The 23,280-nt window shown below is 38.4% G+C and overlaps 1 protein-coding gene across 4 annotated transcripts in view; it reads left to right on the top strand.

Annotated features, from left to right (window-relative positions):
- LOC138165242 (leucine-rich repeat-containing protein 7) overlaps positions 1-23,280 on the top strand; it is a 601,375-nt gene that overhangs the window by 488,745 nt on the left and 89,350 nt on the right. For 3 of the 4 annotated variants that reach the window (XM_069093366.1, XM_069093367.1, XM_069093368.1), the window contains 6 exons: positions 4,063-4,162; positions 5,370-5,494; positions 12,536-12,736; positions 14,086-14,197; positions 14,415-14,595; positions 19,946-21,626. In XM_069093366.1, the coding sequence (XP_068949467.1) occupies positions 4,063-4,162; positions 5,370-5,494; positions 12,536-12,736; positions 14,086-14,197; positions 14,415-14,595; positions 19,946-21,626 (2,400 nt within the window). Of the gene's footprint in view, positions 1-4,062; positions 4,163-5,369; positions 5,495-7,744; positions 7,994-12,535; positions 12,737-14,085; positions 14,198-14,414; positions 14,596-19,945; positions 21,627-23,280 lie in introns of all 4 variants that reach the window. The other variant, XM_069093369.1, reaches the window with a different exon arrangement.

Below are 23,280 nucleotides of genomic sequence, written 5' to 3'. Positions count from 1 at the left end.
AGATAGATAGATAGATAGATAGATAGATAGATAGATAGATAGATAGACGGACGGACGGACAGACGGATGGATGGATAGACACATGTATCTATAGATATATAGGCATGTACACACATATATATATATAAGATTTTCCTATAAAACTACTCCTGGAATTTTGTAGTCTACTGGTTCTGCATTTTCATCCATACCTACAGCATAAATATCAAAGGTGAGCATTATTGACAAATTCTACCATCTAAAAATAACATGAAATAGTTCAAAGAGTTGCCTTTTGTCAATCTTTTTTCTCTCTTTTTTTTGGAGGGGGAAGTCAGGCCAATTGGGGTTAAGTGACTTGCCCAAGGTCACACAACTAGTTTTTGTGTTAAGCGTCTGAGGCCAGATTTGAACTCTGGTCCTCCTGACTCCAGGCCTGGTGCTCTATTCACTGCACCACCTAGCCACCCCTAAAATGTTGCTTTTCAATCCTGGTTATTATCTCATGTCCACCCATCCCATCCTTTCTATCCTTACTGCCTGCACTCTCAGACCAGTTTCCCCATCACCTCACCCAATCAAATGAGATGTTATTTGTAAAGTATCCAGCACAATGCCTGGCACATAGTGGGAACTTAATAGATGCTTGTTCCTTTCCATCCCTTCCCCAGTCCATCCTTCACATCACTGCATCATCCCTGATGTCACCCTCCCTACGTGAGGGTGTTCCCCATTGTTCTGTCCTGTACCTTTTTCTATACATAGACTTCTAGCATCATCAGCTCCCAGTCTGGAGGACCATCTTTTATGAATATGATTCCCCTTTCTATATGCCCAAGTCTCTCTCCAGAGTTTCAGTTCCATACCCCCACTTGTCTATTAGCTGACATTTCAATCTCAATGTCCTGAAGACATTTCAAACCCAATATCTCCAAGACATGACTTGCTGATCTTTCCTCAAAGGCCACTCCTCTTCCAAACATGCCTATTTCTATAAAAGGCATGCCATTTATCCAGTCTCTCACATTTGTGACCTTAGCACTATCCCCATCTCTTCTTTTTTCCTAACCCCACAGCAATCAATTACCAAATCTTGCTGTTTCTACCTCTAAAACATCTCCACTCAAGTAGCTACCATCTTAGTTTAGCACTCACATCTCTTTTCTAGATTGTTGCAGTGATCTCTTGGTCATTGGTCTCTCTGCCTCAAATCTCTCCATACCGTCAGAGTAAGTTTCCTTAAACGCAGCTAAAAACATGTCACTCACCCACTCACTCAGTCCCAGTGGTTCCCTTTTGACTCAAGGATAAGATATAAATTAATGTTTGATCTCAATCAGCCTTTGCCACTTAACCTTACCTTGTCTCTCTAGCTTCATTACACATTACTCTTCCCCCATCTTCTACAGCCTAGCCAAACTAACCTCTCTGTTCTTCCTACGGAGTGCCTCATTTCCCTTCTTTGTACTGTCTTTCACCATACAATCATCACACCCTGTGTTTTGGGGTTGTTGGTTTTTACCAGTCCAAAAATTGTTTTATAATCCTCTATTGTGTAACTGTAGCATGCTATAATTCTGTTCCTCATTCCACTTAAAAGATAAACAGAGCAGCAATTATTCACCAGTAACATATGGATATGCATTTATCTCTTGAGCCTTGCAAGCCACGAACCTAGAATTCTCAGTGCATTGTCAGTATTCGGTTTTAACATATATTCATGTGTGCTGCATGCATCCTAATCTTACACCAAAGACAGTTTAGTAATAAATGATTTTTAAGTAATATCAGCACAATTTTTTTAAAAGTGTCACATAATGATCACACCCCACTTTTTTGCAAAAATAAAATTGGCATAAAATCTGCAAGTTATGCAATGAAGCATAGCATCTCAGAGTTGGCCATCTCCCCCCTGGAGCGCATTCCTTCTTCACCCCACCTCTGTGTCTTTCCTTAAGACACAGCTCAAGTGCCACGTTTCACCCAAAGCCTTTCCTGATCCCACAAATTGCCCACATCCTCCCTCCATGGTAACCCAGTATTTAACTACCTTCTATTGACTCTCTACATACTTCGATGTGTACCTGCTGTGCCCCACCCTCGATGGAGTATGAGCTACATTAGAGTAGGGATTGTTTCATTTTGTGTGTGTGTTTGTATCCCTGGTTCGTAACACATTGCCCTGGCACATAAATCGGTGCTTAACAAATGCTTGCTGATTAATTGATGAATAATTTTTCTTGTGTACAGACGAAGTCATATCACTTCTTGATTCAAACTCCTTCTTTGATTCTCCATTATGTCATTGGAAATTTAATCAGCATGCCATCCTTGCATTATTCAAATCCTTGATAAACGTCCGAAGCAGCATTTGGCCACAGACAGATTCTTGGGCCACTCTTAGCCACCTGATCAGGTGACCCTAAACCTGTGGTTCAGGGAGCAGGTGAGAGGTATGTTCGTAATACTGCACTCATAATAGGGCCTCCTCCTGTCTGACGTGATTTTGGGCTGGTCACCCAGAATATCTTATCAATATGATGCATAGTTTTCAATGTGTCAAGGGATCCCTATCTGTCATAATAAGTCATACTTCATTCTGAAATCAATGGGAAATTGAGAGAATCTATTTTAGAGACCTAAGTCATGAAATTTGTGACTCATTCTTGTGGCACACTATATCATTATTTTTTTCTTTAAAATAATGGCTTTTCTTGTGACTTGTTTCCATATGGGATGCTATATAAAAAATAATCCAATTCAATAACTTGACTGTTTCAGACATATCTTGGAAGTATTACATAAAATTCTTTTTATTCTATTCAACATGTTTTTGAAAGTATTTCGATAAATTGATTTTTAAAAATTAAACAGAGGTCTTGAGTTTTTACTAGAACTTGATATAATCAGATTTTATATTTTCAATCCATTTCAATTCAGTAAACATTTTTAATCACTTACTATGCACAAGGCATGGTGAGGAATATGTATGTATATACACACATATTTGTGTGTATGTATGTGTGTGAGACACTTAATACGACAGTCAATAAATGTATCTTTTTTTCTGTATCATAAAGCAACAATTCAAAGCAACTATTCTTGATGGCATGTTACGTCATGTAAAATCTGTGAACTCTTTATTTCCTGAATTTGGTCATAACTTCATTGTAATGTTTGATCACAGAGCAGATGATATACATAAATGCATTCTTTTATATATGTCAGGTGTTATATGTATCACTAGGAAAACACATCATTGAAAGTTAATGGGCATGCAGAAACATACCTAAAGGATTTTTTTTCCTTAATAAAAGAAACAACTAGCTGGATTGCATTTGGAGATTCCCCACTGCAGCCCAGCTTCAGGGATACTGATCAATAAAACTGAACTTTGTCCTGTCTTCAATGCTTTGCTTTTGTCTGTATAGATATTACTTCTACCTTCTCTGATATTTATGGTCTCCTAAGGGTTGCCATTCATCATCCTGAAGAAAACTGATGATGAACATCTCTGAGCTTATCCAAGTTGTTTGTCAGAGGACAGAATTTGGTTCATCCTCAGAACTGTACTCAAAGTCTCTCCACTTAGGTAGGGCCTGCCACTGTTCCAGTAGAAGTGGAAAACATAGCCTAGAGGCCACATGTGGCCCTCTAGGTCCTCAAGTGAGGCCCTTTGACTGATTTCTAACTTCACCAGGGATTTGGCCTCAAGGCAACAGGCTCCCCAACCCTGGCCTGTCCTTTGGGAGTCCAGAGTTTTCTCCAAACCTTAATGAGATACCAGACTAGGACATTTTTAGACTAAAGAATATTTTTGTAATTTGGATAATAACCTTCACTGACATTCAGTTTGGAATCCTAAGTGCTTGAGAATGTGTTTCAGCCCCAATCTTCATTTCCATCATATAAACTCTCATATCTTACCTCTCCCCACTTTCCCAGGACTTATGTTGATTTGTTCATTCAGGGCCTTGAAGAAGGAAATTTGGGATTTTATTTGGTTTCATTTTTCAAAAAATTCTTCAATTAGACACATGTGTATTTTTTACTTTCTGATCTTGCTTTGTTTTTCCTTTGCAGTCAAAGGCCCTTATCCCTTTACAAACCGAAGCTCACCCAGAAACAAAACAAAGAGTCTTGACTAACTACATGTTTCCTCAGCAACCTCGAGGTGATGAAGGTAAATCACCATCAGAAATATCTTCTAAAAACTAAGTTTGAAAATTTTTGTAATAATTATTTATTATATAAAGGGATTATTTTGGCTTTGACCTCCGGACAGTGACGTCTGTGGATGGGTAAGGCTATGGATGTGTTGATACTGTCAATGTCATAACTTCTTAACAACTGAATAGATGTATGTAAAAATAATTTGGGGTTTTTTTCTGATCCAGGAGTGACTTTGATTTTTCTCCAGCCTAATCATTCTGTCCAAAGAAACCTCTTTGGAAACATTCTAAAAAAATGTTCCCTCCCTTGTTAAATAGAAATGGCCAGTTGAATTTAAGGAATTTCCTGAATGGAGGTATTGTAGATCTAGGAGACAATCAATCAAAGAAGGTTCTAGCATTTCTTTCCCAGGGTATTTTAAACAGGCATTCAGTTAAGTGGAATGATACAAGGTCAAACTGAGGCAAGTAGAATTAACTCAAGTTCTCCAGGAGCTGTTATCAAGCCTGGGTTCCCTAGTTTGACAAGCACAAACTGCATGTCCCGTGAACTCGTGACATCAGCGGCCCTGAGAAATTCATCTCAAAAAGGCATTTTGCAAAGTGTTACAATCTTGTCTTTCCCAAGGTGAAGCATTTTATCCAAGAAATGCTAATAAGCACTTTTTTTTTTAATTTAAGTTAAGAATCAAGGGTTAGAGGGTGAGGTTAAGTGCTGGGAAAGTACTACCTTAATCCTATTGATTCTTCGTGTTTTCAAGGAAATGCTTTTCGAATTTCAGACTTGAATAGAATAATGGAAATCCACGTATGAAACTCCAAATGACTCTTGCCATTCCTTCTCCCAGACAGGGAAAAAAATCACCTGCTTTTTATCTCCAAAAATGGGATAAAATGCTGGGAACCTTCTTCCATTAGAAACCATATGTATAAGGTGTCCTATGCAAAAGATTCCACATCCCACCCTCTGCATATCCAGCTGTGCACACTAGAAGGCTCAGAAGCAAGGCCATTTTGGAAGAAATGGAAATTACTAAGAGTTGATTTTAAGTTAAAATGTAAAAGGCCATGTAGCAGTTGGAACATTGATTGTGCCCCCTTTTCTTCAGTTTTTAGTACCTTTCAGCCGTTTTGCTTGACGCATTAGTTGAGGCTTGTTGATAATGCTCTATTAGAAAAGTCCCTTGGCTCTGATAACCCTTTGGGATGTGACTGTAGATTTCCAGTCAGACAGCGACAGTTTTAACCCTACTCTGTGGGAGGAGCAGCGACAACAAAGAATGACTGTTGCCTTTGAGTTTGAAGACAAAAAGGAAGAGGACGACAGCGCCGGAAAAGCGAAGGTGAAGCTTCTCTATCTTGCTCCCAGCCTCCCAGCCCCCGCACGCTAGGAAGCTGCCCCAACTTCCATTGGCGCTCTGGATGCAGTCAAGGGTTAGAGCATACTGAGTAAGGGAAGTCATCCTCCCATGCCCCTGCTAACTGTTTTTAAAGATAGCAACACGGTCTCCTTTCAGAAAGATTAAGAACCTTGCAGCTCCTTGATCTGCCCCTCCGGGTGAGATTGCTCCTCATACTGCCCCAGCTCTGACTGAGGGACCCTTGGGATATTTGGCATAGCCCTAGGGACAGAGAGTCAAGCTGCTACCCAATGAGAAAAGACCATTCTGAGTACAGATTATTATTAAGTAAAGTCATCATCATCATGAAAAAATGACACGAACTCTCAAGAGATTTATTTTAGTCTTTCCTCTACAGCCTTGGTTTTCTTTTAATTATTGAGCCATGTATCATACTTACTGAACTGAGGCTAAATGTAATGAATGTTGAACTTCAGTCTTAAAATGTCAAGGACTGAAGTGTCGCTGGTATAGTCAAGAAAAGACCAGGAATACATTTAAATCTGAGGATAAAAAATAATTAAGGACAAGAGTAACTAAAGCTGGTAGATGATGTTTTCATTGTTTCAAATGTCCTCAAAATGTCAATCTCACGGGATATTTAAATAAATATCCTTTAGTAATTTCCAATCCATTTAACTTAGATGAATTCAGAAATGTAAATACATTTCCACTTTCTGTCAATGTCAAGTTTCAGTGTCTTCTATCATCATGGCAACATCTTGGATCTCTCATTAAATTTTTTTATTATTATTTATGCACTTTTCTCATCATAGATACTAACAACTCTCACTCTAGTTGACTAATTAAGCAGGTAACTTAATATGCATCTCGCCGACAAATTTTGTGGTCACCCTTGACTTTACACCCTTCCTTCAACCCCACTCATTTCCTGACCTTTCTTTTGAACATTAAGGTGCTCTCTGGATACAGGGCAGCAAGGTAGTTAGTTGAGCATTCATTGGCATAGCATATGTTTTTTTCTAGTAACAGGGGGAAAAAAAAACTTTTTTTGTTATGGGAATTTTGCAAAAATATCTTGGTGTCTTGGTGATTATGGGCTCAAAATAACTTGGGAGGATTTTTATTTAAGTTTCCGGGAAAAAAAAAATAGTCTTGATCAGAATTCCTCTTGCTTTTAAGATTATCGTTATTAAAAGCCCCCCAAACTAAACAGAGAAGGCGCTAATCTACCCGAATTTTCAACACTAGACCCAGCAGCAATGCTAACATGCTCTGACCTGGACTTCAGAAGCATTTTCCTACTTTACTGAATTTCCAAAACTCCCAGCACTTCTCACTGGCAGTCTTAGAGTAGCCAAGGGGGCGTGAAAAGTGCATGGAATCTGAACTGGGGCGTGTGTGTGCGTGTGTGCCAAAGCACAGCTACCTCGGTTCCCAAAGACTGGCAAGTCAAACCATTATTCAGAAGTCTGTCTTGTGGAGTTTATTGGTCAATCAACAAGCATTTATTAGGCACTTTCTAGGTACCAGGCACCAGACTAAGTGCTAGGAAGAAGACAAAGGCCAAAACAAGGTCATTAGCCTCTGGGTGGTGGCTTCTTATGGGGACTAGGGAGGAATTTGGGGTTTAGTCTTCTGGTTTAGGTTGCTTTTTTGCTTCTACATTAGCTTTTCTTTTTACTTTGGAGTTTGTTTCATGGTTTTTGTTGTTATGGTTTTGGTTTTGTTTTGTTTAATTCCCATCTACTTGGTTGTGGCTGATTTACGTATTTCCAATGCCAGTGTCTTTGGGGCAAATTAGAATGCAAACATTCTTCTAAATAAGTCATCATGGAGGCATGATGAATGGGTCACACTGAAATCTTAAATGAGATTAATCTCAGTTTTCTGGTTCATTACACGTGCATTAAATTCAGTGCCCATCTTATCTCTTAATATATGCCAATTCAAAAAAATGGAAAACCTATGCCATCAACTTCCATATGAATTAATGTATAGTTCCTGTATGTAGCATAGCATGACTGCTGCCTTTTGTGACCAATTGAGACCCATTAGCATCCTGCTGTAATATTGCTGTTTGGTAAAATAGAGAGAAAGCTAATTTGCTTAGTTTTTCAATGCATTACTGGAAAAAAGCGCTAAAATGAGGATAGAGACATGATAACAAACTGAAAATGTTGCTACAGTGCTCCTCTTTCTCCCAGAAAATGGAGATTCCTTCTCCCACAGGATCACCCCTGCCATGCCCCCTGGGAAAGGGGCCAGCGTGGGATTACCCTCCAACCTGCCAGACTGGCTGGTGATTGCTGCACACCATGGGCCAGGTGTGATCAGCAGATCCAAGACATGCCAGTTCCCCAGATTGACCCCCAGCTGGCATGGGGGTGTATAAGTGGCCTCCAGCAGGACAGGAGCATGTGCACTCCATTGCCAGTTGCAGCAAATTCCACCACTCTTCCCTCTCTAAGTGGCAGACAGGTAGGCCTAGGTGTTCGGGGCAGGAGATTCTCCCCCATAAAGACTGCCTTGGAGCCTGTGGTCCATGGGGTATGTTCTGCATGGTTTTTGTAAGGAATGATGATTGCTTACCTCTTTTCCAATTGCCATTATTTGATCCAGATTGAATTTTGTTATGGATACTTGGCAATATCAGCATCTGCGTGGTGGGGTTGGGGGAAAGAGGAAATGTTAAAGGGGAGGGAAAAACAATTTGGGGGGGGGGGCCTCCAGGGGGGATCACTGGGTGGCTTTTGACTTGGGTGAACTGATTTTGGTTGTTTGTAGCTTGTGTTGTTAATGATGGACTTTCCCATCCCAAGCATGAGAATATCAGTAGAACATTAGTCACTAGACATATGTGTCACCAGTTAGACAACTGGTCAATTTAAGCTTCATGGAAATGAACATGTGGGGGTAGCTGAAGTATATAAATCTTTCATTTTTAAAATGATGTTGCACTCGGATGAAAATTCACAGGAAAGGGACATTGGCACTAAGATGGGATTTTGTTATAAGATTTCAATTTACTTTGGAGTTGAAAAATATAGTAACATTTTAATGAAATGATAAACCTGCCATATAGGTCTCAGACTTTTCTTTTACAATTGAATTTATTATCACTTAAAGAAGTCCTAAGTCAAGGGGTGGCTAAGTGGCACAGTGAATAGAGCACTGTCCCTGGAGTCAGGAGCACTTGAGTTCAAATCCAGCCTCAGACACTTAACTAGAACTTAACTAACACACTAGACATGTGACCTTGGGCAAGTCACTTAACCCCAGTTGCCCTAAAGTCCTAATTCATCATATTCCTGATACATCATGAATTAGGTTTTAGGGAAACATGGCTTAGTGGATAGGGGGCTTTGAGGCAAGAAGGATCAAGTTCAAATCTGCCTCAGACTTTTACTGTGTGACCCTGGACAAATCACTGAATCTTTCTTAGCCAGTTTCTTCATCTGTAAGATGAGGGTGGCCTAGAAGTTCCTCTGGCCCAAATCTATGGTCCTATAGGTCTAATGGTCCTGAGCTGGACAAAAACATTTTTGCAAAGTCAGGCAAAGTGAGAATTTCTTCCTCTAAAGTGTTCAAAAATTTCTTTTGATGTTAAAAAAATCCATCTAGGAATAAGATATTTCAAAATGAAATTATCAGCACAGTATTTTTCTCCTGGAATTTAACTTTATTTTGTTTTTACTGTTAAATAAAATAAGAATCAAGTAATTTTTTAAAGGAAACAATGATGGCTCTATTTTAAACATGGAGATTTGTCCATTTCTAAATTCTAGTCTTGTAAACATAAAGTGCTTTAAGAAATTTTGGCTTCAAAACTAATGTTTTCATATTTCTAAACCACAGATTTACCATTTCAATTCAGAATTCTTAAACAAAATCATTTTTACAATTGATTTAAAAATGAAAGAGAAATAGCATAAAACATTCTCTTATTTTATGTAAACTGACTGAATATTTCAGTAGGCTCTTCTATTCTATAAAATGTATTTTGCATGAACAAATACAACAGGTTAAGTGATAGAATAAAACATTTTAATAATCAAATAATTGCTAGTAGATATGTTACCTAAACCTATACAAATTAATTTTTTCTAGATTATGAACTAGAATAAAAGACAACTTTTCCTAAACATTTTAAAATTAAAAGAAATATATATTTTAAATTATTGTGATATTAAAATAACGGTTTCTGATCATATATTTATCATCACTGGAGCATTTGACATACATATTGAAAATCAGTAAAAAGAATCACTAAGGTATAATCAAACATGTATTTTCTAAATTTTTAAAAGTTGATATTATACTACCTTGTGGCACATGCTTCAGACACTCAGGAAAAAAAATAAACCCATTTATTTTATTTTAGTGTTTGTCTCTATTATACAGTCTGTGTGTGTGTGTGTGTGTGTGTGTGTGTGTGTGAAGCCTATACTGGTGAGTTGTCTATAGCATCAAAATACCTGTGATTGGTCTTTGCCACTGAAGTAGATTTCCTTTCAAATAGATCTGAATAAGATTAGAGGAAAAAAACCAAAGGTGGTATGGCAAAGCACATTCATTTGAATCTTGATTTGCCAAAGGGATTCATTTTTTTATTTAAAAATCAATATTAATATCAACTTACTCTATCTTATAACTTTAACTTCTCAGTGACTGGCACATCTATTATTTCATTATATCTTTACAACAACCCACTGAGATAGATTAAGTAAGTGTTATGATCCTTATTTTACATATAAAGAAACTGAGTCACAAAGACTATTTGGTTTACCTATAGTGACCCCTCTTGTTAAGAAGAGAGCTGGGCCCAACAATCAGGTCTCCTGACTCCTAGTCCAGCAGCACTTTCAAGTAAGACCATCATGTCTCCTCTAACAAACTTAAAATAAGGAGATTATTTTCCAAATTAAATATCTGTCCCCAAATCTGTTTTATACAAATTTATCTTCATTTGATTACTGGATATATTGCCAAATATTGACAAAATATTCAGAAAATATCATGAATCTAGTTAGGACCACACTGTCATGTAATCATATCAATATCGAGCAGGTTCGACAAAAAATAACACATTTTATTCCAAATAGATCTTGAATGGGCAAAATGGCTTCTTTTCTTGACTCTTCAATGTACCATAGAAATTGAATATGTTAAAATTACTTTGAAGGTAAAGAAATGGTAACATGTATAATTTTAATTTTTATCATATTTGAACATAATTTTCTATATCAACACTATGTGTTAATAAAAATAATATATTGACAGAAATCATAATTCCTGGATTAAAAATATTTGCATTTTTAGAAATTGTCACTTTTTTACTTAAAACTTATGATATCAAAAATGCTGAAGTTCAATAAAATAATTAAAAATGAATCAAATATGGCATATTACCATTCCCAATTTACATAGGAGTGTATGTATTTTACTAGCAAAAATACTATTTTTTTCATTTAAGATTCACTATATGGAATTAATCTTTTTTAAAAACACCTTTATTATAACATCTAAAACTGTTCATAAGGCTTATTTTCTTTGAAGCCTAGACTTCAATAGCCCTTGTGATTTGTTATATTTCTGCATTAATCCTCATGCTATGAATTCTAATCTAATCTATTTTCATAATAGAAAAATTTTAAGTTGTGTGCCTTTCTACCAAAATATTTTACATATCTCTAAACAACTTTCTAAATAATTGGTTACTTCTTATTACAGAATTAGAAATATAATCTGGACAGAGGAATAAGAAGAGATTTTGTTTTGTTTTGTTGTTTGGTTTGGTTTGGTTTGGTTTGGCTTGGTTTGGCTTGGTTGTTGTTTTGAGGAATTTTGAATGTTCAATTCCCTTTGGATGGCAAAGCAATTTATGTCAATTTCCTGTTTCCTAAGAATTTTATCAAGTTATACACACACTCACTCACACACACAATTTCCACATCTGGATGAAAGTCCAAGGCTGTCATGTTCATATGCTACTCTTTTGTTAGATAGCATGGGGTGGGGGTGGGGGGTTAATGGGTTAAGACAAATTGCACAACTGAATTTTCATTTTCATTATTTTTAAGTCAGTTCTGACAAAAGTGTTTCAGTCCAGCTGCATTGTGATAAGTAACCTAAAGGCAGTCTATTCTATATGGAATTTCTCATTTCTCTATAAATTAACTGTTCAGAAGTCACATACACCTTAGTTCATTAAATTTAGATCAGCAGAGGGAAGCAGAGTTGGAGGTGGTTCTAAGGCCAATCTTTGCCAAAATAAAAGCTAGAATTCCTCTTGTCAGAGGGACCATTCAATGGCATTGAACTAAATACCAATCTAATGGAAGCCAAAGCATCCTGGCTAGGTGATTGCTTCACTTCTTCATTTCTCTTGACTGGCTTGACTCTGATCTAACACATTAAAACGTTGTACTTCGGTGAAACTAAATGTAAGTGACTCTTACAATGCTTCTCCCTGCTCCTACTTTGGAAATGATGTACATTTCAAAGTAATGTGGTCATTAACATCTCTCTGATGCATATTAGGACACCAGATGTTATCTACTTTTCATTTTTTCTTTTACATATAACAATACTGCATGAAATTCATTGAAGGAGGGATGTCTCCCCTCCTTTCCTGCATGTGTACCATTAACATCAGTATTATTACCTATAAGTAATTAATGAATAGAAGGAACAAGCCCCCAAAGTATAAAATATTAAGTGACTAATAACAAAATGATGCAATAGTTTAAATGCTCCTTCAGTATTTCAAGCATTTAAATTACTGCGATTCTCAGACATCTGCTAGGTAGATATGAGAAGAGAGTAGGATATAAAAACCACATGAACAAAAGAACTGGGGAGTATGATAAGCACTCTTCCACAGAAAGTACCATTTCTCGAATGCCTATGGTGTTTGTGATTTTGTGTGTACTTTTACTAGCTATTGTGTGTATGGTAGAAGTTTTATGAAAATGCATACCAAAGTTATTTTGGATTAAATTTCTTATTATAAATTTGCAGGTCGAGATAAACCTAAAACGATATCCTACCCCTTACCCAGAAGATTTGAAGAATATGGTAAAATCTGTCCAAAATCTGGTGGGGAAGACCAGCCATGGAGTGCGTGTTGAGAATTCAACTCCAGTGGCCAATACGGACCAGCCTGTGAAAGAGAAGTATGAGCACAAGTGGCCAGTTGCCCCAAAGGAAATTGCAGTTGAGGTATTTCCAAGTTATTAGCCATTTCCAGTATGATATCGGTGCTTAGAATTGCTAAGCAACGTGACATTGATTTGTGTTTAATAGCTACTCCTGAGTAAGTTAAATTACGTCAAGGACATTAGTTGAATTTTTAAAAACTCATCCAAACATTAGTCTCATATTGTACTCTTTCAGTCTAGTAATTAACAAAGAACCCAAATTTTCCAAACTTATCTTAAGAAATCGTTTACTTACCCAGAAAGATCTGGCCAACACCAAGTATGTTATGGTAATGATACATTTTTGGTTGACCCCAAATATTCATTATATTAATCATTAAAAGAAAAAATCTATTGTAACAAACTAAACTCATGATTCTTGATTGTTGCTATTATACATGTTTCATATTTCATCGTTATTTGGATTAGAGCAGATGGCATATGACTTTCTTATTGGGGGCAAGTCTTTCGTGTAAAAACTCATTAACTCTGAAAGCAAAATTTGAGCACGTCTTCCTTATTCCATGCCCAACACTTTACCCAGTGTGCTACCTACCTGTCCTATGTTATATGCCTGTCATAAACCCCAGCCCTATCACAAAGGCAGATATGGATCTTAGAGAAGCAGTGTGTGGTGGCCACTAGAGTGAACCATCTGGAGTTAGGAAGTTAGGAAGACCTTGGCTCATGTCCTGGCTTAGGTGCTTCCTGCCTGAGTGACCGAGGGCTTGCCATTTAATGACTGTGAACCTCAATTTTCTTGACTGTAAAATAGAGGCAGCCCTGTGCAGTGGAGAGCTGATTTTGGAGTTAGGAACACGTGGGTTTGAGACCTGCGTGTGACCAGGTATATGTCATTTAGACTCTCAGTGCCCCAGGCACCTCTGCAATCCCATAAATTACCAAGAAGCTGTTCATCTGCATTAATCCACTGAGCCTCTGTATAACAATGATACCTCTGGGATACAATATCCCAGGGTTGGCATGAGGTTCCAACACCTATTGGGTGTAAAGTGTTTTCCAGATTTTATAGCACCCTATAAATGCTATAACTGTTGTTTCATGTGTGTTTTATTATGGTTATGCTTTAAATTTAAACAGAGAACATCAGAAAGCAAGCCTTCTCAGTCTTTCAGTGGCCCACCTACTGCTTTGCACACAGTAGGTACTCATAAAGACTGCTGGACCAATGAATGTGGGATTGCCTGCCCAATGTAACAATTTCTAGTGCTCACTCAAATTGAGAGTGTACAAGAGGCCTAATTCCCCTCTCCCCCAGGGTCCTTTGAGCTGTGTCACCCTCTCTGATTCCGAGGCAGCCATTGGGTCACTTTCTATTCATAGGTTTTCTCTTATTTTCCCATCCCTCAGGATTCCTTTGTTCATCCAGCCAGTGAAATGAGGATTGGGGAACTTCACCCTTCACTGGCCGAGGCTCCGCTATACCCTCCCAAACTTGTTCTTCTAGCAAAAGACAAAAAGGGTAATACTTAAAAACTGGCATTTAAACAATTCTCAGGATATTGGTACGGGGCTACCTGTACAAATACCATGTTTCTCATGATATTTCATGTACATCTCTTTTACAGTTGTATTTTCTGAGATTAGAGTTCAGTGTTTGTTTTCAGATCATGATGTTCTGGGAAGTGTCGAATTGTAAGTAGCCACAACTCTGATAACTTTTCCCCCTTAAATTGCAGAATCAACAGATGAGTCTGAAGTCGATAAAACTCAGTGTCTGAATAACAGCGTTTCCTCGGGTACTTACTCAGACTACTCACCTTCTCAGGCTTCCTCAGGATCATCGAACGCCCGTGGTAAAGCAGCGTCTTTGCAAACAACAACTAAAGATGCAGGAAATCATTCTCTGTGGGGCAACAGGTGGGTTCACATCTCCCTCTTTGGGGTTCCCAAATGACTATTTGTTTTCTCATTTAAAAATAAAGCAGAAGTGTAGGGGGTGTCTGGATGGCACAGTGAATGGAGCACCAGCCCTGGAGGCAGGAGGACCTGGGTTCAAATCCAGCCTCAGACGCTTTACACAAAAACTAGCCGTGTGACCTTGAGCAAGTCACTTGACCCCAGTTGACCCCCCCAAAAAAGGCAAAAAAATAAATAAATAAAGCAAAAGTGAAGACTACCCTCTTGCCTCAGGGATTAGTTTAAGTACATGAGTGAGTACAGCACACAGAGCATCCTGGACTGAGTGGGTCAGATCACTGAGGACCCACCAAGTGAGGGCATTCTGAGAATGGGGGGAATACAGGGCAGAAAGACCTTGTTTTCCTTCCACATTCCTAAACCATGTTGAAAACTGTCAAGTTGGAACATCAGCTAGCACTAGAATTAACCCGATAAAGTCAATGTGGCACACAAAAGCACTGAGCTTCTCCCCAGTGATTCTGCCCCACCTTCTCCCATTCACAGATGAATCAGGGCAGAAAGGGTAGGCTCCTAAAGAGGAGCAACGTGCTTGGAACATTGCCCCTTTGTCTATTAGTTTTCCTTTTGTGAGCAATGGGCAAGCCATTATCAGGGGGGTTCATGCATCCCATAGTCTTTCGCTTTTGCACAGATACTATAATATTCCCACTGTTGACATTTTCTTCATCAACAATTAAGCAGCTACTATGAATGTTTGAGTGAAACAATGTGATAGAGTGGGCAAAATTCTAGGTTTGGAGACATGTGACCAGAGTTCAATGTCCGACTCTGCTACTTGCTAATTTTGTGCTATTAGGCAAACCATTTAGACTTTCTGGGCCTCAGTTTCTTTACATGTAAAATTGTGTGAACCAAATTAACTCTAAGGTCTCTTCTAACTCTCCAACTAGATATACATTTATAGAGATATAGACATGTGTATGACAGTGTGTATACGTGTATATTTGTGGTTAAGTCATGTCTGACTCTTCATGACCCCACAGGCTATATAGCATGCAGGCCTTTCTCTCTTCCACTATCTCCTGAAGGATGTCAAAGCTTATGTTCATCACTTCCATGGCAATATCGGTACATCTCATCTCTGCTGTCCCCTTCTCCTTTTGCCTTCAGTCTTTCCCTGCATCAGAATCTTTTTCAATGAGACCTGTCTTTACATTATGTGGCCAAAGTACTTAAACTTCAGTATTTGGCCTTCCAATGAATAGTCTGACTTAATTTCTTTAAGTATTGACAGATTTGACCTCCTTGCTGCCCAAGGGACTCTCAAAAGTCTTCTCCAGCACCACAATTTGAAAGCATTGATTTTGTGACACTCAGGTTTTCTTATATTCCAACTCTCACAGCCATACTATAAAAACTGGAAAAACCATAGATTTGACTATGCAGACCTTTATTGGAAGGTGATGTCTCTGTTTTTTTAATATGCAATCCATATTTGCCATAACTTACCTTCCAAGGAGCAAATGTCTTTTTAATTTCATGGCTGCAGTCACTGTCTACAGTGATCTTTGAGCCCAAGAATATAAAATCTGACACTCCTTCCCTTTTATCTCTCTCTATTTGCCAAGAAATGATGGGACCAATTGCTAGGATTTTTAGGTTATTTTGTGTTAAGCTTCAAGTCAGCTTTTACACTCTACTCTTTTACCCTCATCAAGCACCTTCTTAATTTCTCTTCCTTTTCTGCCTTCAGAGTAGCGTTATCTGCATATCTGAGGTTGTTGATATTTCTCCCCAGCAGCCTTAATTCTGGTTTTTGATTAATCCAGTCTGGCCCTTCCCATGATATATTCTACTTGTAAACTAAATAAATAATGTGACAACAGACAGCCTTGTCATACTCCTTTCCCCAATCTTAAACCAATCAGTTGTTCCACGTTCAGTTCTAACCATTGCTTCTGACTTGCATACAGGTTCCTCAAGGGACACCTAAGATGATCTGGGAATCCCATTTCTTTGAGGACTTGTCACATTTTGTTGTGATCCACACAGTCAAAGTCTTTAGTGTAGTCAATGGAACAGAAGTAGATGCTTTTCTGCAACTCCTCTGCTTTCTCCATAATCCAGTAACTGTTGGCAATTTGGTCTTTAGTTCCTTTGCCTTTTAGAAAACCACCCTGTAGGGGAAGCCAGGTAGCACAGCGAGTAAGAGCACTGGCCCCAGTGTCAGGATGACCTGGGGAATTGAATCCGGGACTCAGACACTTAGCACCATACCCAGAAACACCTGGCCGTGTAACCTTGAGCAAGTTACTTAACCCCAATTGCTTAGGGGCGGCCAGGTGGCTCAGCAAGTAAGAGCACCGGCTCCAGTGTCGGGATGACTTGGATCAAACCCAGGCTCAGATACTCAGCACCACACCCAGAAATAACTGGTCGTGTAACCTTGAGCAAGTTACTTAACCCTGATGGCTTAAAAAAAAAAAAAGAAAAAGAAAACCACCCTGCTATTCTTCTAATTCTCAGTTGACATATTGCTGAAGCCAAACTTGGACAATGTTAAGCATAACCTTGATGGCATGTTAAATGAGCACAATTATCCAGTAATTTGAACATTCTTTGACTTTGCCCTCCTTCAGGATTAGTACATAAACTGATCCTTTCCAATCCAGTCGCCACTAATGAGTTTTCCAAATTTGTTGGCATGTTGAGTGCAGCACTTTAACAGCATCATCTTTTAGGGTTTAAATACCTGAGCTGAAATTCCATCACCTCCACTAGCTGCTAGTGGTGCTTCCTAAGGCCCACTTCACTTTATTCTCCAGGATGTCTGACTCTAGATCGGTAACTACATCATCATGATGCTTGGTGATGTTAAGATCTGTCTTGTACAAGTCTTCTGTCTATTCTTGCACCTCTTCTCAATCTCTTCTGCTTCTGTTAAATCCCTACCATTTTTGTCTTTTGTTATTCCTATTTTTCACATGATAACTCTAATTTTCTTGAAGAGATCTCTTAACTTTCACATTCTTTTGTTTTCTTCTCTCTCTTTGCATTGACTTAGCTGTATATGTCTTTCTCTTTCTCCATTGCCTTTTGCTTTCCTTCTTTCCTTAGCTATTTGTAAAGCCTCATCAGACAGCCATTCTGTTCTCTTGCTTTTCTTTTTCTTTGGAATGTTTCTTGTTGCTGCCTCCTGTACAATATTGTGAACCTCTCTCCATAGTTCTTCAGGCACTCCATCTACCAGATCTAATACTGTAAATGTTTTCATTACTTCCATTTCATATTAATTGTTGTTGTTCAGTTGTTTCAGTAATGTTTAACGTTTCATGACTCCACTTGGAGTTTTCTTGGCAAAGATACAGGAGTGTTTTGCCATTTTCTTCTCCAGTGGATCCATTTTGTCAGGAAATCAGAGGTTAAGTGACTTGTCCAGGGTCACACAGCTAGAAAGAATCTAAGAGTGGGTTTGAATATAGGTCTTCTTAACTCCAGGTGTGGTACTCTATCCACCAAGTAACCAGCTGCCTCATATTCGTAAGGCCATACCTATACAATCTAATGGTTTTCTCTATTTTCTTCAATTTAAGCTTGAATTTTGCAATAAGAAGCTCATGCACTAAGCCATAGTTCACTGCAGGGGTTCTTTAAACTGACTGTATAGAGCTTCTGCACCTTTGGCTGCAAAGTATATAATCAATGTGATTTCAGTATTGACCATTTTGTGATGTTCATATGTAGAGTTCCCTTTGGAGTTGTTGAAAAAACATTTGTGCTATGACCAGTGAGTTATCTTAACAAACCACTATTAATCTTTGCCTGACTTCACTTTATACTTCAAGGCCAGACTTGCCTGTTATTCCAAATGATCTTTTGACTTCCTACTTTAGTATTCCAGTCCCCTATGATGAATACGATATCATTTTGGGGTGTTATTTCTGGAAGATGTTGTAGATCTTCATAGAACTGATCAGCTTTGGCCTCTTCAGCATCAGTGGTCGGAGCATAGACTTGTCTTACACTGATGTTGAATGGTTTGCCTTGATATGATATCAAACAGATATCATTCTGTCATTTTTGAGATCATACCCCAATGTTGCTTTTCTCACCCTTTTATTGACTATGAGGGTTACTCCATTTCTTCTAAGGGGTTTCTGCCCGCAGTAGTATATTTAATGGTTACCTGAATTAAATTCACCCATTCCTATCCATTTGAAGTGCACTGACACCCAAGATATTGATGTTTAATCCTTCCATCTCCAGTTTGTCCACATCCAACTTACCCTGGTTTATAGATCTTACATTCCAGGTTCCTATTCAGTATTGATATGTACAGCATCAGACTTTCCTTTCATCACCAAATGTATCTGCTGCTACGCTTCCTTTCAGCTTTGGACCAGCCAGTTAATTAGTTCTGGAGCTAATTGCAGTTATCCTATGCTCTTCCCTAGTAACATGATGGACACCTTCCAACCTGAGCGGCTCATCTTCCAATGTCATCTTTTTTATCATTTTATTACTGTACATAGGGTTTTCTTGGTAAAGATACTGGAATGACTTGCCATTTCCTTCTTCAGTGAATCACCTTTCATCAGAACTCTCTGCTATGACCTGTTCGTCTCGGATAACCCTGTACAGCGTAGTTCATAGTTTCAGTGAATTACATAAGCCTCTCTGCCAGGACAAAGCAGTGATCCAGGAGGAGATATTTATATATACATATGTATATGCACACATATATGTATGTATTTACACATCTCCAGAAAAATAATTTAAATATATACATCATTATATTATATACGTGTTATATAAATATATGTGCACATATAATATATACACATAAGTACATACTTAAAAGTGCATGCATGTGTGTAGATACGTATGAGTATATTAGGTCCTTTCAGATAATGTATTGGGTAATTTTGGTTCACTGAGATGCCATTTAGAAATAGTTGACCTATTTTATTGAATGATTTTATTAACCTAAAAGGAACATTGTAGATTATCTTCCAGTATATAATTTTTCATCCTTGGAAAATATGGCCAAATATGTGCATATTATGTCCCAACAAAGTATTTAGCATATATGTTTGCTCAACATTCTGAGTATCTGGGTTCTTAGTAGACATTATTTGGAGATTATATGAATTCATTAGATGAGCCAAGATCCTTTAAGAGAAGTTATTTCAACTTACATCGTTGATCATTACTATCTCTATATCTGTCCTGTGTGAATGGCCAGCTAAGTGTATACATATAGTATGATGGCATTTTCTACTGCCTGTATTGACAAAGACCAACCTAATTATCATTATCACATTGCTTCTTTTTATCTGTTTTGCAGGATTCCGCAGCCATTTCCACAGCCTATTGACTCAAAGCCATTACTAAGCCAGCGTGAACCTGTGCCACCAGGGAACTTACCCCCACGTCCCGAAAGGCGTCCGATGAGTGAAACATTTGCCGATCATTGGAACGATGGCTCCCATTATGATAACACAGGGTTTGTCGCAGAGGAGAACACAGCAGAGAATGCCAACAGTAACCCTCTGTTAAGTTCTAAGTCTAGAAGCACATCTGCTCATGGGCGTCGGCCTTTGATTAGACAAGACAGGATAGTTGGCATTCCCCTGGAACTTGAACAGTCTACACATAGACACACACCTGAATCAGAAGTGCCTCCTTCCAATCCTTGGCAGAATTGGACCCGAACCCCTAGTCCTTTTGAAGACAGGACAGCTTTTCCTTCTAAATTGGAGACCACACCCACCACCAGCCCTTTACCAGAAAGGAAAGACCATATAAAAGAACCAGCAGAAATAGCTAGTCCTTTCTCTTCGGGAGTACCTTGGGAGTATCATGATTCCAATGCGAACAGGAGTCTCAGTAATGTCTTTTCTCATATTCACTGCCGCCCAGAGCCTTCCAAAGGTGTGATTCCAATTAGCAAAAGCACAGAGAGGCTTTCACCAATGATGAAAGATATAAAGTCCAATAAATTCAAAAAGTCACAAAGTATTGATGAGATAGACATTGGTACATACAAGGTTTATAACATACCATTAGAAAACTATGCATCTGGTAATGATCATTTAGGGAGCCATGAAAGGCCAGATAAGATAATGGTGCCAGAGCATGGAATGTCCAGTATGTCTCGTAGTCAGTCTGTGCCAATGCTAGATGATGAGATGTTGACTTATGGCAGTAGTAAGGGGCAGCCGCCACAGAAGCCCTCTATGACGAAGAAAGTCTATCAGTTTGACCAAAGCTTCAATCCACAAGGAGCAGTAGAGGTGAAAGCGGAAAAGAGGGTGCCACCCCCTTTCCAACAGAACCCTGAGTATATTTCACAACCTGGTAAAACGATCGCGAAGGATCTGGTCAGTCCGAGAGCTTACAGAGGCTACCCCCCCGTGGAGCACATGTTTTCATTCTCTCAGCCTTCTGTGAATGAGGAGGCTATCGTCAATGCCCAGTTCGCAAGCCAGGGCTCCAGGGCAGGATTCCTAAGAAGAGCTGATTCTCTGGCAAGCTCCGCGGAAATGGCCATGTTTAGAAGGGTCAGTGAGCCTCATGAAGTACCCCCGAGTGATAGGTATGGCAGGCCTCCATATAGAGGAGCTCTGGATCGCCAAAGCAGCGCCTCAGTGTCTGAATCCCAGTTCCTCAAAAGGAATGGCAGGTATGAAGATGAACATCCTTCATATCAAGAAGTGAAAGCCCAGGCGGGAAGTTTTCCAGTTAAAAACCTTACCCAAAGGCGGCCATTGTCTGCAAGAAGCTACAGTACAGAGAGTTATGGTGCCTCCCAAACCAGACCAGTTTCAGCTAGGCCTACTATGGCAGCTCTTTTGGAAAAGATACCATCTGACTATAACTTGGGTAACTATGGTGACAAGCCGTCAGATAACAGTGATTTAAAGCCAAGGCCCACTCCTGGGAAGGGAGAGGAGAGCTGTGGGAAAATGCCTGCAGACTGGAGACAACAGCTGCTTAGACATATAGAAGCTAGAAGGTTAGACAGGGTATGTTTGGCATTTCTCTGTAAGAATATCATCGATGCCTCTAGTTTTACATTTTCATATTTTTGAGTACCTGTAGTAAAGCATGAACTACATGACTTAATAGTGATGATCAAAATCTGCTTTGTGTTTGCATTAATGGGAAGATGACCACAAAAGGTTACCTACCGATGACATTTTTTAATAACTTATTAGCATCAGCCATCTGGGGGTAGGGATTTTCCAAATTTGGCCTTGGTCTTCTTGGTGGGGGAAACAAGTCAAAGATTCTTTCATTCTCTTTTGGATAGTTGTCTCTTTTAGACCACTAGAGTACATTCCTCTTCCAAGGATCCAAAATGGTGCCCTAATAGACCAAAATGTGTCATTACACTTATGAATAGTAATGACTTCATTCATCCTTTTCTCAGTAGACTGATTATGTTTAAAAGTCAGGTCTATTTTGTGGAGAACAATTGGCACTTAGTTAAAGCTATGGGATGACTTAAGTTATTGCTTATAATGAACAATAAACATCCCAGCAGGAAATAGGAAGTCAGGATTCCATGTCCTCCTGCACATTTCATTTCTCTTTTTTAAATTGCATTGTTGGTTTTATATAGAAGGAAAAATTTAGATCTGATTTTTTAAGTAAAAAAAAAATAAATGATGATTCTTTGAGATTAGAAACTTAGAAATTAGCATGCATATTATAGTATATGAGAAAATTCATCCAGATTCAGTCAATTATGAAGTCACAATGAAAGGTACCTTATAGCATGATTTAAGAGGTTCAGTTTTGTTTAGGAACTGCTGAAAATCACTTTGTCTTAGGAATTAAAATCTATCCAGGAGAAACATGATGTTTCATTCAATAGAAACTAACGGAGCAAGTAAAATATTTCATGGGTTTTGTTTGTTTAGTTTCAGCATAGGGTCTCAGACATTCTTTACTGAAAGATACTTAAATTGACCGATACTGAATTGATTTTCATTTTTAAAATAGGATCTCTTGTCTTCCTTGGCTACTTTTGGTTGCTCAATGAAAACTGTTAAACCTAGAAAATGGTGGCTATTTCACTTACTCTATTTGAGACTGTAGACTAGAAGAGCATTGCCCATGGCCTTTACAATATAGTTCATTAACTTTGAATTTCATGTTTTCAGAGTTAATTCTTTTGAAGTCATTGTATTATTTGTAACATTTCTGTCATGGCTACATGACAACAAGAGTTTTTGTGGGGGAAAAGAAAGTGGAGATAGGAGTTTGGGAATTAGTTTTTATTTCAATGTGGGAATCAGTTTTGCTTTATAGAATATGTCATCAAAATGTCTATTTCAAATAGGTATACTCATTCATATTAAAGGGAGGTTTTCAAACCAAATCTTCTGATAGGACGTGCTTTGACCCTGCCTTATCTCAAGCAAATCCTTTCTTGGCTCTATGTAGACAGATAACATGGAAAGAAAAATGTTTGGGACCAAAAAACATAGCATTATTTGGATGCTATTTGGATTTGTAGACACAATTGTATATTAATAAAGTAAGACAGGTAACAGAAAAAGGTCCTAAGAAACTTTTCAGTGCTATTTTTCAATGAATAGAGTAGCATAGAGTTACCCAGGGGTGATAGGAAAAGGAATGAAAACAAATAACAAAAAGTCTATTGATTCGAAA

This window comes from Petaurus breviceps, unplaced genomic scaffold (assembly GCF_028583685.1).
Source record: "Petaurus breviceps papuanus isolate PSGF00001 unplaced genomic scaffold, PetGlider_PUasm1.0 208, whole genome shotgun sequence".
Classification (NCBI taxonomy): Eukaryota; Metazoa; Chordata; class Mammalia; order Diprotodontia; family Petauridae; genus Petaurus; species Petaurus breviceps.
Note: the sequence above shows the minus strand (reverse complement) of the source record. Positions and strands in the feature narration are given on the sequence as shown.